Source organism: Mesoplodon densirostris, chromosome 3, assembly GCF_025265405.1.
Source record: "Mesoplodon densirostris isolate mMesDen1 chromosome 3, mMesDen1 primary haplotype, whole genome shotgun sequence".
In the NCBI taxonomy this organism is placed as follows: Eukaryota; Metazoa; Chordata; class Mammalia; order Artiodactyla; family Ziphiidae; genus Mesoplodon; species Mesoplodon densirostris.
Genome location: NC_082663.1, coordinates 171,392,982 through 171,408,363, shown reverse-complemented (window position 1 = coordinate 171,408,363; position 15,382 = coordinate 171,392,982). Strand labels below are relative to the sequence as shown.

Below are 15,382 nucleotides of genomic sequence, written 5' to 3'. Positions count from 1 at the left end.
TGCTCATAAACACACACACACACACACACACACACACACAAATATACACACACATGTATTTCATAAGTTCATCTGCATAACATCCATCGTCCATCCCATTAATAATTCACATCCCATAATATGCAGTGGAGCCCTTTATTAGAAGGAAGAAGAATGAATATCAGTGTTCACGGGTGGAGGAGCACTGGCCTTGCCTTCAGTATGTCTATGTATGTAGCGTTCCCAACTAGCTTTTGCAAACCTTCTGGTTTGAACCAGTGTGCTCTGGAAGTGTTGGCAGTCAGGATATTGTTCACAGTCAAAGGTGTGCTCATTGAATCTAATCTCAATACCGGCCAGATTGCTGAGATTACAGCAAGCAACCAATGGTGGGCCATCCCCAAAGGCATTACCCAATACGGCAGAAGTCAAAGGGCAGAAGTGTAAAGACAAGTTGAGTGATAATCCTTTATTCCTTGGAGCAATTTTGCTGTAATATTCAAGGATCCTTTTTTTTTAAGTGTCCTCTCAAAAAGGAAAAAAAAAAAAAAAAAGCAATAGAGAAAGCCTCCCTCCTTCACCATACAAGATTCCTTTTCCAATGGAGAGTATCTGCCATTCCCATTTCTTTAAGTAGCTTTATATTTGGACATTGAACAGGTGTTCCCAAGGCTGCTCTAAAGAAAAAACAACAATTCTTCCCTGAATCAACAGGTAAATGTTTTTCTGAAATGACAGCAAGAAACAGATCTGGGGGGACTGTCTCTATTTTTCATGGTAAAAAATAATAAAAATAAAAATAATAAGGTAGAGCAGATGATCATCTGCTCTAAAATAAGCTGAGGGAATGAAAAAGTGCTTAGAAACCTGTTGCATCCTTTTTCCATTAAAATAATTATTATTAAAATGCTACAGATGCACTGCCCACAAAATGCTCACAAGTGGTCCCCGTTTGGGTGATACTGCCCACGGTTAACCAGTGGCTGCTGCACTGGGCTCCCTAGAGCATGGGCACTTCCACAGAACTCTGTGGGTCTTTACAGTTACAAGACTGCTCCCTAATTGTAATCCCTGATTATTTTATGGACTCTGATCCCATCTTCCCTTGGTTGGCCTTCCAAAAGTCTTCCAGATGGATGTGCATGTATTTCAGGAAACTGGGCGAGTCCTTTGCAAGGATCTTTTTGACAAGGAAAATGGGGTCTTAGGAGGGCTTGCTTGGGGTTCTCTAGAGGGCCCCCAAAGAAAGGAGGAAGGCGTCAAACGCTTATCCTCCTCAAGGACTTTTACGAACTCAGAGGAGAAAAGTGAAATTTGTCACGTCTCTTTCTCTGTGGAAGAGTGGTCTTGTCATGCCCAGGGCAGCTCAGATTCCAACAAAAACAGAAGCGGTAACATGTCCAGAGAGGCTGGAGCATCAGTGGAGAAAAAGAGCAAAAGAGAGCCTGCTTCTCCAGGCCTGGATGGGCTCAGAGGCATCCAGCTGCAAGCCAGCTGGACTTAGTTTAAAAGACCACGTGTGGAATATTGGTTTGGTCCCAGATCCCACATTTTAAGAGGAACATTTCCAAACACAGCCTTAGTCAGAAGAGCCCTCTCCTCTAAGACAGACCTTGAAGCTGTGTCACACAGAATAATTGAGGGCACTTGGAAAGTTAAATTTGACTTGGCAAGTCCAAAAGGCTTCAAAAGACACTTGATGAATACTTTTAAAGTATTTTTTTAGGGCTTCCCTGTGTGGCGCAGTGATTAAGAATCCGTCTGCCAGTGCAGGAGACACTGGTTCGAGCCCTGCTCCGGGAAGATCCTACATGCCTGGAAGCAACTCAGCCCGTGCGCCACAGCTACTGAGCCTGCGCTCTAGAGCCCATGAGCCACAGCTACTGAAGCCCGGGCACCTAGAGCCTGTGCTCCGCAACAAGAGAAGCCACCACAATGAGAAGCCCGCGCACCGCAACGAAGAGTAGCCCCTGCTTGCCACAAGTAGAGAAAAGCCCACGTGCGGCAACAAAGACCCAACACAGCCAAAAATAAACTAAATGCATTAAAAAATATATATATATATATATATTTTATGGTAGAAGATGGAGTAAATCAGATTGCCTGGGAGAGCAGAATTAGTTCAACATTTGGCTAATCAGAAGGAAGAATTTCGTAAAATGAGGGCTCTTAGAAATGGAATGTATTCCCCTGGGGAGTAGCGAGTCCTTCTGCCAGGGCTATAAAGCTGATGCTGCCATGCCACGGGAGAGGAAAGAGGGGAATGATTTCCAGGAGGTAGGATATTCAAGCAGTGAAAACTGGGTTTTGTGTCAAGTTGGACCCAGACTTGGGGTCCAGCTCTGTTTTTGTAAGGCCCTGGGAAATTTCTCTTGAACCCTCAAGTTCCTCATTATGAGATGGGTATAACGTCTCCTCCAATGAGTTATTATGCAAGTAAATGAAGTATTCATTCACCCTAGTGCTTGGCACGGTAGAAATGTTAAATTCACGATTGTTGCTGCCCTTGTTATTACCCAAGCTTGATAAATTGGATAGGAAGAGAAAGTACATCATTTTCTCAGATTTCTTTAGCCCTCTGATCCTGTGGTCACTGTGGGGCCCATCCTATCAAAGTTCCTGGTGCCATCTTCCTAATTCCCTGCTTCCTATTTCAGCACCACTCCACATCTTCCTAGACAATGGTCTATATTCTCACCTTTCCCACTGCCGCTCGCCACCCACAACCAGAAGCAGTCTTTCCTATACTCCATTCTTTTGTGACCCTGCTTTCTACAGCGATAACTGGGTATTCTAGGAAGTGATGTATATTAAGAATACTATGTTAATATGACTATATAATCACCTTATCCTTTAAATTTTTTCTCCTGCTAGAAAGCAAGGGCTGAGCACAGCAACCAGTCAATAGCCGACAGTCAATCAAAAGTCTACATGGTCAGAAGGAGGGATCTTTCCTAGTGGGATTCTATAGATCATGCTTTGCTTTTCTAGGGACGATGATAGTGGTCATTTGGGGCGAGGTAGAATACAGAGCAGTCCTGTGACAGGCTGCCTGGAGGATGTTAGGTGCAGGGGGACCTTTTCCATTCACTCATTCATGCTCTGGAGAGCTTTAACATTCACTCTGCCCCTGTCTTTCTCCAACCCCAGAAAAGAGCAGAGCTACACGCAGAAGTGCTGGAAGGACGTGCAAGTGGGGGACTTCATCCAAATGCAATGCAATGAGACCATCCCAGCCGACACACTCCTTCCTCCTCTTTTCCTCGGACCCCAGTGGGATCTGTCATCTGGACACTTCCAACTTGGATGGAGAGGCAAACCTCAAACAGAGGCGTGTTGTAAAGGGCTTCACACAGCAGGTAGGGCTCTTTCTAAGATCTTCAACTGGAATGGCGAAGGGAAGATGCCAGCCAGTTCTACTGGGAGACTTTATTTAATCTGTTGTGTAGAGGAGAATGTAGTAGATGCCTCCTTTTCCCAGGCACTTAGGTACACTTAATCTTCCCACCAACTCTCTGAGATGGAGATCATCCCCTTCTCATGGATGGGGAAACTGAGGCTTGGGAAAGGTAAAGCACTTGCTGAAGGCCTCAGAATCCTTAAATGGGGACCCCCTCCATTCAACTGAAGAAACTGTGCTTTCTGCTCCAAACCGAGGAGTCTAGTATCTGCTCAATGACTCAAGACCAACCCATTTTTCTGTGCTTATCCAATCCTGGCTCATCCTGCCCAGCTCAGCTTCAGCAATTTCTCCTTCCATGAATGTTTTCTAGTACTCCTTTGACCGCAGCATAAAAGCAGCAAGGTATCATTAACTATTTTTCCATTTGTGTAGGTCTTACCTTCTCAACAGTACTGAAACCTCTTTAAGGACAGGGAGTGATCATCAACATTTTAATTTAATCCCCACTTTACGTGTGTGATACCCTGGATATCATGGAGGAATCATGACTGTTTGGTGGTGAAGAGCCCAGGCTCTAGAGTCTGGCAGAGCTGAACCCAAAGCCCAACCCCACCATTTATTAGCTGTCTCACCTAAGGCAAGTTATTACCCTCTCACACCTTCGTTCCCTCATCTGGAAAATGGGCACAAAAATAGTACCCTCTCCAGGGCCTCCCTGGTGGCGCAAGTGGTTGAGAGTCCGCCTGCCGATGCAGGGGATACGGGTTCGTTCCCCGGTGTGGGAGGATCCCATATGTCGCGGAGCGGCTGGGTCCGTGAGCCATGGCCGCTGAGCCTGCGCGTCCGGAGCCTGCGCGTCCGGAGCCTGTGCTCCGCAACGGGGGAGGCCACAACAGTGAGAGGCCCGCATACCGCAAAAAAAAAAAAAAAAAATAGTACCCTCTCCATAGGGTGTTTCTGAAGACTGCATTGTTACTGAGCCAAACTTGGTTCTGCTTTTGCCCACGTGCAGTAAAGCCAGTCTACTGACACTGGGTCATAGTGAAGGAAAACGCAGCATTTATTGTAAGGCTCCATACAAATAGTCTGGGACAGCTAGTGCTCACAAAGACTGAACTCCCTGATGGGTTTCAGGAAAACATTTTTAAAGGCCAGCTAAGGGAGGGGGGGGTCACAGGGTATGTGATCTCCTCGTGCACAATTCTCTGATTGGTTGATGGTAAGGGAACAGGGTGGTGTCACAGGGTTTATCAATCCACAGGCGCCATTAGGTCTTGGGGCTATGTGCTCATGGTCATCAAAGAGTTAATATCTTCCATTTGATGGGGGTTTTCATGTCTGTCAAACAACTCAGGAAATGTGCATCAGATACTATTATCTAGGTACTTCAGAAAGGAACTAAAGCAAGGACTATGAGGGAGAGGTCAGCCCCAAAAAGGCCCCATAAGGTCCTGCTCGATTATAAAATAATATGTACATGAATTACTTAGCATGAAGCTAGGCACATAGTAAGTAAGAGACCAGTAAATAGTTGGCAGTAAATATCAATGGCGTTCATAGGCAATATGCGTTGACTGATCAAAACTGGGTGTGATATTCCAGTTTTCCATTAAAATTCCCCTTGAAAGTGTTGATTTCCCATCTGGTACCTTGCTCTATGCATGGCAAAGAATAAAATTCTATCACTCCTCTTCATCCTGACAGCCTGTGGCTAGGGAGAAAACGAATGAATCAGGGGATTTAGAAGAAGGAAGGCAAGTGGTTCATTCCTCAGAGATGCTCATGAGCTAACGTTTCGTTATCTAGACAGAAACTTCTCAAGAGAAGGCCACTCATCATACCTCACTTTGCCTCTCTCAAAGCCCCAGACGAACAGTTCTCATAAAATCGCTTTTCTATGACTGAACTCTGTTCTCTCATCCTTACAATGGGAATACTAAGAATGGCTCTCCCACAGTTGTGCTGTGTGATTCACGTGAGATAAGGAACGTAGAGAACAAATTAGAGGGTTTGCTGCATTGCAGATACACAGTGAACGGTCTATGGCTGCTACCTCGGCTACAGTTCCTACAGTGGGGATGGAAACCACCACGACCACCGCGCCGTCACCTTGCTTCGTGGTTGTGATAGTGGCTCGGTCCTCCCATTGGTGTCCAGGCTCTGTTGAGTCAATCACTGCCCTGGGGCTTGGCGTCTGAGTTTTCTCTCCTTTGCTTGTCCTTGTCACACTCACCCAATCATCCCAGTGTTTACAAAAATGTAGGGCGGGATCTGGGTAAGCTCACAGCGCCATTCTAGACACAAAATAATCTATTTCTTGGCTCAGGGCCCTGTGGGCTGCCCTCTAGAGCAAAGGTTTTCAAGCTTTTTTAACCACAAGTCACGATAAGAAATACATATTGCACACACACACCTATCCACATGCACATGTGGGTACGTGTGTGAGTGTGTAAGACTGCCACCTCAGTCATACTGCATGCAAAGGACTCTGAAACTTTCTATTCTATTCTATCGGGTTTTGGGTTTTGTTGTTGTTTTAATTTATTTATTTATTTATTCATTTCTTTATTTTTGGCCGTGTTGGGTCTTCATTGCTGTGCACAGGCTTTCTCTAGCTGTGGTGAGTGGGGGCTTCTCTTGTTGTGCAGCACGGGCTCTAGGCACTTGAGCTTCAATAGTTGTGGCGCACGGACTCAGTTGTGGCTTGCAGGCTCAGTAGTTGTGGTGTGTGGGCTCAGTAGTTGTGGCACGCAGGCTCTAGAGTGCAGGCCCAGTAGTTTTGACGCACGGGCTTAGCTGCTCCGCGGCATGTGGGATCTTCCCGGACCAGGGCTCGAACCTGTGGCAGGCGGATTCTTAACCACTGCGCCACCAGGGAAGCCCCCGTTTTTGTTGTTGTTGTTTTAAGTTCTAGGAGCAGCAAAACGTGTGTGCGTTTGTAAATCTACCCTTCAGCTGGCCCACCCCAACATCCTCACCATAACTCTAAGTCTTTTACTCTTTCTCAGGCAGTTATTTCGGCACTGTTGAGGTTCACCCAGTCCCTTCTCTTTTTTGCCATTGGCAGTGGCTCCCAAGCTGTTTCTTGTATATTAATTAGTCTGATAGTTTGGGATTTGACTAGAATGAAGAGCTGGATGAAAGGGTCATTCACGCTCCACTGCTATAAACCAGCTAATTCAAGTTAATCACATCTCTCAAACTCTAACCCTAAATTCTAATAGGGTACTTGGTGTAATGATTTACCAAAATAAATAAAGTCACTTGTAAAGGGAACAAGACTTATTTGATTTTGAAAGTTTCCAGAATTCTCTATTCTATTTCACTTCTTGATTCTGCCCCTCACTTTGCTTAAGTGTGCTTTTCCAGTTCTATAAGAACAGGGATAAATAGTACTAATAATAATGCCCTTTTTTAAAGCTCTTATATACATATAAGGTAAGTGAGGCACAGAAACGTGAAGTAACTTGCCCAAGGTCACTAAGCTGGGAAGTATTGGAACCAGGATTCAAAGGCAAGTTTGTCCAGTCTCAGCACTTAAGGTTTGCAGTAGCTCATCTCCCTGGTCCTTTGACTCTCACCCAGACTTTACCCAGAAGTGCTTACTTGAAAACACACATTTATCGTTTTCAATATTCTTCCCACATGTAAGTAACAAGCAGCAGGAAGAGTAAAAGCAGGCCTAGCCAGCTCCCCGGGGAGGAGGAATTTTAGCTGCTCTTTGCGACCTTGCCTCTCCCTTATGGCTTCAGTGCAAAAAGATTTCTGAATATGGACAGAATTCTCTTCTGACTAACTCTATATAAAATATTTCTCAAGTGTGTTGAACAAAGATGTTGATGAGAGTTGCAAGAAAAATACATGGTGCACTGTCCTATACGATCAGAAGGCAATAGGTTACAAGTCTTCCAACAGTGTGTCCTGCAGAACTTCTCAGATACTTTAATAAAGGGCAAGGGAGGGGCAGGGAGGTACTAGTATATAAGATTTCTACTTATTGAACCACCAAAACCTTGTATTCCAAGGACCATATCCCAGGACCACTACAGGAGAGGCGGGATCCCAAGTTAGAAATTTGCCTTAAACGCATTGAAGGTGTTTTGGATGTATCATAACCATCACAGGGAGAAACTGTTTCATATACACATGCATCCTTCCCCATTATCATCACCAAATTATGATTCACGGGGACTGAGTAGTGGTCTGGGCATGCATATTTTTTAAATGTTCTCCCGGATGATCTTAATAGGAACCTACCACTAGTTCATCAAAAACCTGTATGATAAAGGGAAGGTGTTACCTCCAAAAAACACTCATCATAATACTGGGAATAAAGCCACCATCTACAGGAGTCTTACATGTTTTGCCCATATTGTCCTTTGTCCTCATGACCACCCTGTGAGGGGGACATCACTACTCCATTAGACAGATGAAAACCCTAAGGTACAGAAAAGGCAAAATTCACCACTTGTCTCAGAGAAGATTTTGAACACCTGCAAATGTGGTTTGTTTGTCAATTTAATACCTTAAATAATTAGTATTAATGACTTTTTTTAGCTTGTTATTCCTATTGGCTATGAGACTTTGATTTTGCCCAAAGGGGGTTTTTACTAACCTCAGAGATTTCTAGAAACTCCCAACCCCACACCATATACCCACAACCATTTTCACTGCTGTGTTCTGTTCATCCAGAGTCAGCAAGACAAACTTTGTCCCAGCTCCTCTAGATCAGCACTTCTCAAGGTGGAGTCTGCCAAACCCTTATCTCAAGAGATAGTTCTTAAAAGACAAGGTCTGTGGTCCAATCTGATTAGGAGGCCGGAGTCCTGTGGACCCCTCTTGGAGGTTCCAACGTCCATGAACATTTTAAGGTCTCGGAGAAGACCTAGAGGAAGGAGGCCAGTTAAACTTTCTTTAACCCGGAGCTTTCCAAACTTATTTAACCTCAGAACCATCTGGGGCACAATAATTTTTCACCTTCATATGGAAACTTGAACACACTAATCTACATTGTGTGGAACACAAGTGATCACAACAGGTGAGGAATGACCGAGAGGCTGACCATCCTCATGGCTTAGACAGCTCGTCCTTGCCTTTCCTGTCTAGGTTCAGAGGAAATTATAAACATGAGAGAGCTACTCAAAAGGATCTTTCCCCTGTGACACAGCACATCATTCTCAAGGTTGCCAAAGAGTTAGTTTCAAAATCCATTTCCCAGAAGGCAACTTGGACCAAGTCAGGTTTCGCGGGTTTTTTGTGTTTTTTTTCAATTGGAACTTTTATCATGATGGGCCATCTTTACTTTCACACCATTATTGACCTGTTCTTGAAAGATTTATTCCTACATCCCTTTGCTGGGAAAAGGACAGAAAAGGAAGGAATACAAAATTAGGATTACGCCGAGGTCTGCAGAACAGGCAAGAGGACTTCATTAGAGAATTAAATTGTACAGTTTTCTCTTTGGGGACATTTTTGACACCTGAAATCACTTCTTTTGAAAAAAATTATTAATTGAAGTATAGTTAATTTACAATATTATTTTAATTTATGCCGTACAGCAAAATGAGTCAGTTCTACACATATATACATTCTTTTTTCATAGTCTTTTCCATTATGGTTTATCAAAGAATACTGAATCTAATTCCCTGTGCTGTACAGTAGGACCTTGTTGTTTATCAATTCTGTATATAATAGTTTGCATCTGCTAATCCCAAACTCCCAATCCATCCTTCTTCCACTGCCCCCGGCTTAGTAAAATCTCTTCTTTAAAGGGGTTCCAAGATGGGCACTAGAGATTTGACACCTGAAAATAAGTATGTGCCATTTATTTTGGTAGATGGAACATTTACCAAAGCCAAAGAATCAGAAATGAATTCTTCCAATTAGTATTTCAGAGCAGTTCTCCTAGTTATCTTTTGTCCAAACCACTGAAGCCCAAATCCTACTGAAGTGTGTGTCAGATCATTGCCCAGTGACAAGGAATTTGAGACACCAAGTTGACATGGACCAGCCTCTTCAGCATCACCCGAAAGCTTGTCAGAAACGCAAAATTTCAGGCCCTGCCCCAAACTAAACCAGACTCTGCAGTTTAAGAGATCCCCAGGTGACTCATGTGCAATTGAAGTTGGAAAGTACTGGCCTAGAGCACCACTGATTAATGTGATAATTGTGCCTACCTGTTTTATTGCCCACGTGAAAGATTCTTAATTGACTCTGCCTTTTAACTAGCTTGTATTCCACTGATGGTTAGTGCTTTTAGGCCATTTGCTCAACTAAAAGGAGCCATTGTAACCTGGATCCTCCGCAGTGAATGTGTGTGCTGATTTAACATATTTAGACAGGAGAGCACTTTACCTACGGAGTTGAGGTGGGATGGGGAATTATCTGTCACCATCCCAGTTCAGTGATGATGCATCCTGAATGAAACAAAAAGTCTCTGCCTGTCCATTCAACTTGTCTGCCCTGAGGACCAGAGAAGAATCCTCTTTCCTGGTGGATTTGATAATGGGACTGCCCCTAGTGGGCTGTTACACATTTTCTTGAAGAATGATACTTAGGGCGAGCTGCCCGTGACGTTGCCTGCGCTGTTTGAAACTGCAGAACCCGTTACCAGCTTGGGGCAACTACCGTTCCGGCTGGTTCCGGAGCCCGTGCGTGCCAGGAGGGCTAGTGGCGGTCGTGAGGTGGCTCTAGCCTTTCGCGTCTCTGCAGCCTGGAGACTAGGACCGGCACTTCCGTAGGACGCCACCTCCAATCGCAGCGCTGGCGCGGGCGGAGGCTAAAACACACGAGTCCTGAGACTGAGGAAAATGCGCCAAGTTCCCGTCGGCGGCGTCGTGGGGAAGACCCCAGCGGTTCGGGCGCCGGGCGAGCGGAGCCGCTTCTGGCGCTCCTTGCCGTCCTGGGGCGGGGACGGGGGCGGGGGCGGGGGCGGGCGCGGTCGGGCGCCGCTTCGGGGATGTAGTCGGTGCCGGCGCCCAGGCAGGACCGAGCCGCAGCCCGGGTTCCCGCTCTTGAGAGCGAATGGTCACTCCCCTGCGGGGAGGGCGATCCGGCCAGCTTTTCCGTGGGTCGCGGGCCCCCCCGCAGGCTCGGGGCAGGGGCTCACCTGTCGCCCCCGCCCTCAGCCCGGTTAGACTCGTCGGCGTCACCGCCGCGGACCTCGCGCTCTGGGCCATGACCATAGTTACGGGAGAAACATTGGTGATGTCACAACCCCCAGTGATAAGGACAGCCAGGAGCAAGAAATGGTATAGCAGGAGATACGGCGCCTGGTCAAATGTTATATTCTAGATATGCTTGGTGATTACAGGGTCCCTGTATAAATGAATTCTCCTCAACTCCTTGGGATTTGAAGAGAAAATGCCCCGTGTCATACCTCGTGAAAGTAATAGGCTTTCAAGAGGTAGTCCCTCAAAAAAACCCAGACGTCCCTTGAAGTTTTTTCAGAAGAAGGAAACCAAGAGAGCCTTGGATTTCACAGATTCTCAAGGAAATGAAGAAAAAAACTTCTGAATACAGAGGATCTGAAATTGATCAAGTTATTCCTGCAGCACAGTCCTCACGTGTCAACTGTGAGAAGAGAAAAAACTTGTTACCGTTTGTGGGACTGAATAATCTCGGCAATACTTGTTATCTTAATAGTATACTTCAGGTATTATATTTTTGTCCTGGTTTTAAATCTGGAGTGAAGCACTTATTTAACAGTATTTCAAGGAAGAAAGAAGCCCTAAAAGATGAAGCCAGTCAAAAAGCTAAGGGAAATTGCAAAGGAGATTCTTCAGTAAGTTTTGAACTAATATGCAGCTTACATTCCTTGATCATTTCAGTCGAACAGCTTCAGGCTAGTTTTCTCTTACATCCAGAGAAATATACTCGTAAACTTGCTACTCAGCCAAGGCGACTACTTAACACACTCAGGAAACTCAACCCTATGTATGGAGGATATCTACAGCATGATGCACAGGAAGTATTACAGTGTATTTTGGGACACATTCAAGAAACATGCCACCTCCTAAGAAAAGGAGTAAAAAATGTGGCAGAGTTATCTACTAAGGTAGAAGAAAAACATCAGAAAGAGGAAATGAGTGGCCATAACAGCATGGAGATGGACAGTATGAGGCATTCTGAAGACTATAAAGAAAAACTGCCAAAAGTACATGGGAAAAGAAAAAGTGACACTGAACTTGGTAACATGAAGAGAAAAGTTAAAGTCTCTAAGGACCACCAGTCTTTGAAAGAAAACCAGAGACAAACCAGATCAAAAAGAAAAGCTACCGTTGATTCATCAGATATTCCTGCTAAAATAATCCCCCAGTACATTTCTGAAAATGAGAGTGCAAGACCCTCACAAAAGAAATCAAGAGTTAAAAGAAACCGGTTCAAGTCTACAGCTAAGCAACCCAGCATTATTTCTAAATCCTTTAGTCTGGGTAAAATAACAACCAACCAAGAATCCAAAGGACAATCTAAAGAAAATGAATGTGGTCTTGAAGAGGACATGGGGAAGTATGAGAATGATAATACAGCTGATGGTTGTGGACTTCAATCTCCAGGGAAGAATGTTATGCCTGTTAAGGAAGTTAAGCCCATCAACAAAGGTGCAGAGCCAATTGGTTTTGAGCTGGTGGAGAAATTATTTCAAGGTCAGCTGGTAATAAGGACTCGTTGCTTAGAATGTGAAAGTTTAACAGAAAGAAGAGAAGAGTTTCAAGACGTCATCGTACCAGTGCAAGAAGATGAGCTTTCCAAAGTAGAGGAGAGTCCTGAAAGTTCTTCAGAGCCAAAACCAGACATGAAGACCCTGAGATGGGCAATTTCCCAGTTTGCTTCAGTGGAGAGGATTGGAGGAGAAAATAAATATTTCTGTGAAAATTGCCATCATTATACTGAAGCTGAACGAAGTCTTTTGTTTGACGCAATGCCTGAAGTTCTAACTATTCATTTGAAGTGCTTTGCTGCTAGTGGCTTGGAGTTTGATTGTTATGGTGGTGGACTTTCCAAGATCAACACTCCTTTACTGATACCCCTTAAACTGTCACTAGAAGAATGGAGCACAAAGCCAACCAAGGACAGCTATGGATTATTTGCAGTTGTGATGCATAGTGGCATTACAATTAGTAGCGGGCATTATACTGCTTCTGTGAAAGTCACTGACCTTAACAGTTTAGAACTAGATGAGGAAAATTTTGTGATCGACCAAATGTGTGAAGTAGGTAAGCCAGGACCATCGAACAAGGAGGAAGCAAGGGGTGTGGTCAAAAACTATGACGTTGAAGAAGTGTCGATTAGAGTCAGTGGAAATACCCAGCCAAGTAAAGTTTTGAACAAAAAAAATGTAGACACTCTTGGACTTCTCAGAGGACAAAAGACTCAAGCAGATTATGAGTTATTCAACAAAGCATCTCATCCTGATAAAGTTGCCAGTGCAGCATTTGCTGAAAATAGAAATTCTGAGACTAACAATACTAATGGGACCCATGAATCTGATAGAAACAAGGAATCCAATGACCAAACAGGCATTAACATGAGTGATTTTGAAAACAAAATTTCATATGCAGTGCAAAGCTTAAAGGGGTATGAGGGGAAGTGGTTGCTTTTTAATGATTCTCAAGTGAAAGTTACTGAAGAGAAGGACTTTTTGAATTCTCTTTCCCCTTCTACATCTCCTACATCTACTCCTTACTTGCTATTTTATAAGAAATTATAGAGTGAGTGTATTTTCCTTGTGTGTATATTAAACATTGGTAAATTGATTACATCAAGAAGTCTTTAGCTTATCTTTTGAAGCTATTGGATATTATTGGTCTCTCTAGGTTTCTATATAAATAGTGAAATCTGAGTTATTGAAAACCATGTTAATTTTTAGAATTCCTTTTCCTTAGTGGAGACTAGTGATTGATGCATTAGCTTCTGGGAACAAACTTGTATAGGTTCTTAACTGAATTATTCAAAATGGAAGCATGTAAACACTTTGAATTTACACCTATCTTTTGTGTTTGCTTTTTCAAATAAAGTGCTTGTATTTTTATCTCCCTATTTTGGAGTAATCATCTACATGATGTTTACAGGTTCTGTGGTTTTTCAGCTAAGAAGCAGAATCTCATTTCAGTACATTCACTTGTGTAAGTCGTGCAGCCAGGTCTTTGATGGGCTGTATTAGAGGCACGTGTGTGAACAGCTGTACCATCGGTTTGCTGCAGCTGTTAAATGAAGTAATGCATGTAAAATGCTTCGTATAGTTTCTGGCATTCAGTAGCCCTCCGAAAATATTGGCTAAAGTATTACTAAGGAGAGTTCTATAACCTTGATAGCCAAGAGTCACCATGAGCTTGACTCAAGGGAAGTAAGAAAGACAGATCATTGGCTGGGGTGTTGAACCGCATGGAAGAAGACAAATGCTTTACCATAGAACTTGACGCCAAGCTTTAATAACATAGCAAAATCGGCCTGGGGAAAGAATCTGAAAGTGCACAAAACAGAGGATCACAGTGTCATTTGAAGCATGACTATGAAAAGTGCCACTGGCTGTAGTTGACAGACCAGCAGACCCCTGCACCCACTCTGCGGGACTTTGCTCTGCATTTGGCACCAGCCAAGTAGCCTCCTCTCTAAAGGGTCAGTTTTGCAAGTGCCCACCCGACTCCCATGGCCTCGCCCTGTGCTCAGAGAAGGCCATAAACTATGTTGGCCAAGTCAGCTTGTCATTTCAGGATAGAATGCATTAGGTTCTCCCCCAAACTCAATGGGTGGAAGAATCATAAAACAAGAATTCAGGGGTCCCTGAAGCTCTGCACTTGTGTCAACAGGCCTGATTTGTATCTGAGCGGGTGAGCATTTATAGCCTCTGATTTGCCACTGTGGAGCTCACAATTCCAAAAGCTGAGGCTCCTGTTCCCCACCCAGCCTCAGTTATGTTTATGTCACCAGCTTCTGAGGCGTCATCTGCTTAGTACTGCACTTTTGAACAGGACCAAGAGACCACGCTGAGCCATGAAGTCCCCACAGCTATCACTCCTATGTCCTGGCAGACACACCTACGTGACCTTACACAAGTTAGATAACCTTTCTGGGCTTAAGTTTCCTCATCTATGAAACTGAGATAACAGTAATAATAAAAGTTGTGTCATTATTAGGCAGCTAAATGGTAACGTTGGTTAAATGCTGGGCTTATTACAGGCACTTAATACAAATAAGTTTATTCTATTACATTACATTAAATACATTATATTATATTATTTCATCTCATCATATCTCATCATATCATACATCATATTATTATGATGCCATTTGGGGAAGCCTCCATTAGTGCGTCCATAACAAAAAGATGTCAAAATGACTCAAGATTAGGAAAAGCTTCTCCTCTACTGTCTCATGTTCAAGACCAATCTACAAGGAATCAATTACTGAATATTTACTGAACACTCCCCTGTGTGCTAGACACCATACCGGACTCCGTGTAGGTACGGAAATATAAGACTCAGGGTCATCCCAGCTCTCAGCAAGCTTATTACACAGTTGAAAGTAGAAGACACATGAAACAATTAGGCCTCTGGGTGTTAATGAATTCACATAAATACAGATGCCCCAAGCTGCTGATTTGGGTCTTCATTCTTCCCGCCCTAATACTCAGGCCTCCCCAGGTATATCTGGGCATCCTCAGGTATAGTTAATATGTTCATGTCCCCCAATATTTCCATCCAAGCCAGGGGTCCAGGTCTCCTACCCACTCCTCTGGCCTCAGCTGTTTCTTTCTGGAGCTTCCCTGAGTCTAAAGCCCCTGTCATCATGGTCTGTAGCAAACAGGCGGGTGCGGGGACACAGCTGCGCTCACTGCCCTCTGTCCCAGGCCCACGCTGTCTTTAGCGTAACTTTAACTTAACGCCAAACCTTTAACTGCTGTTCCATTTCCATTTTGTGGGACCAGGTCAGGACAGAAGCCACAGGACCCTTCCTCCCTTTGCAGTTCCTTCCCCCTTACTAAGCTCCTCCTCCAACCAC

At 44.2% G+C, this 15,382-nt stretch overlaps 1 protein-coding gene across 1 annotated transcript; it reads left to right on the top strand.

Moving 5' to 3' along the window:
- Nucleotides 1–10,744: 10,744 nt before the first annotated feature.
- LOC132485960 (ubiquitin carboxyl-terminal hydrolase 1-like) lies at nucleotides 10,745–13,119 on the top strand. Its single transcript, XM_060092587.1, is given in 2 exon segments — nucleotides 10,745–10,885; nucleotides 10,887–13,119. Coding segments are annotated over 2 exon segments (2,346 nt in total). The 3' UTR covers nucleotides 13,092–13,119.
- Nucleotides 13,120–15,382: the final 2,263 nt, after the last annotated feature.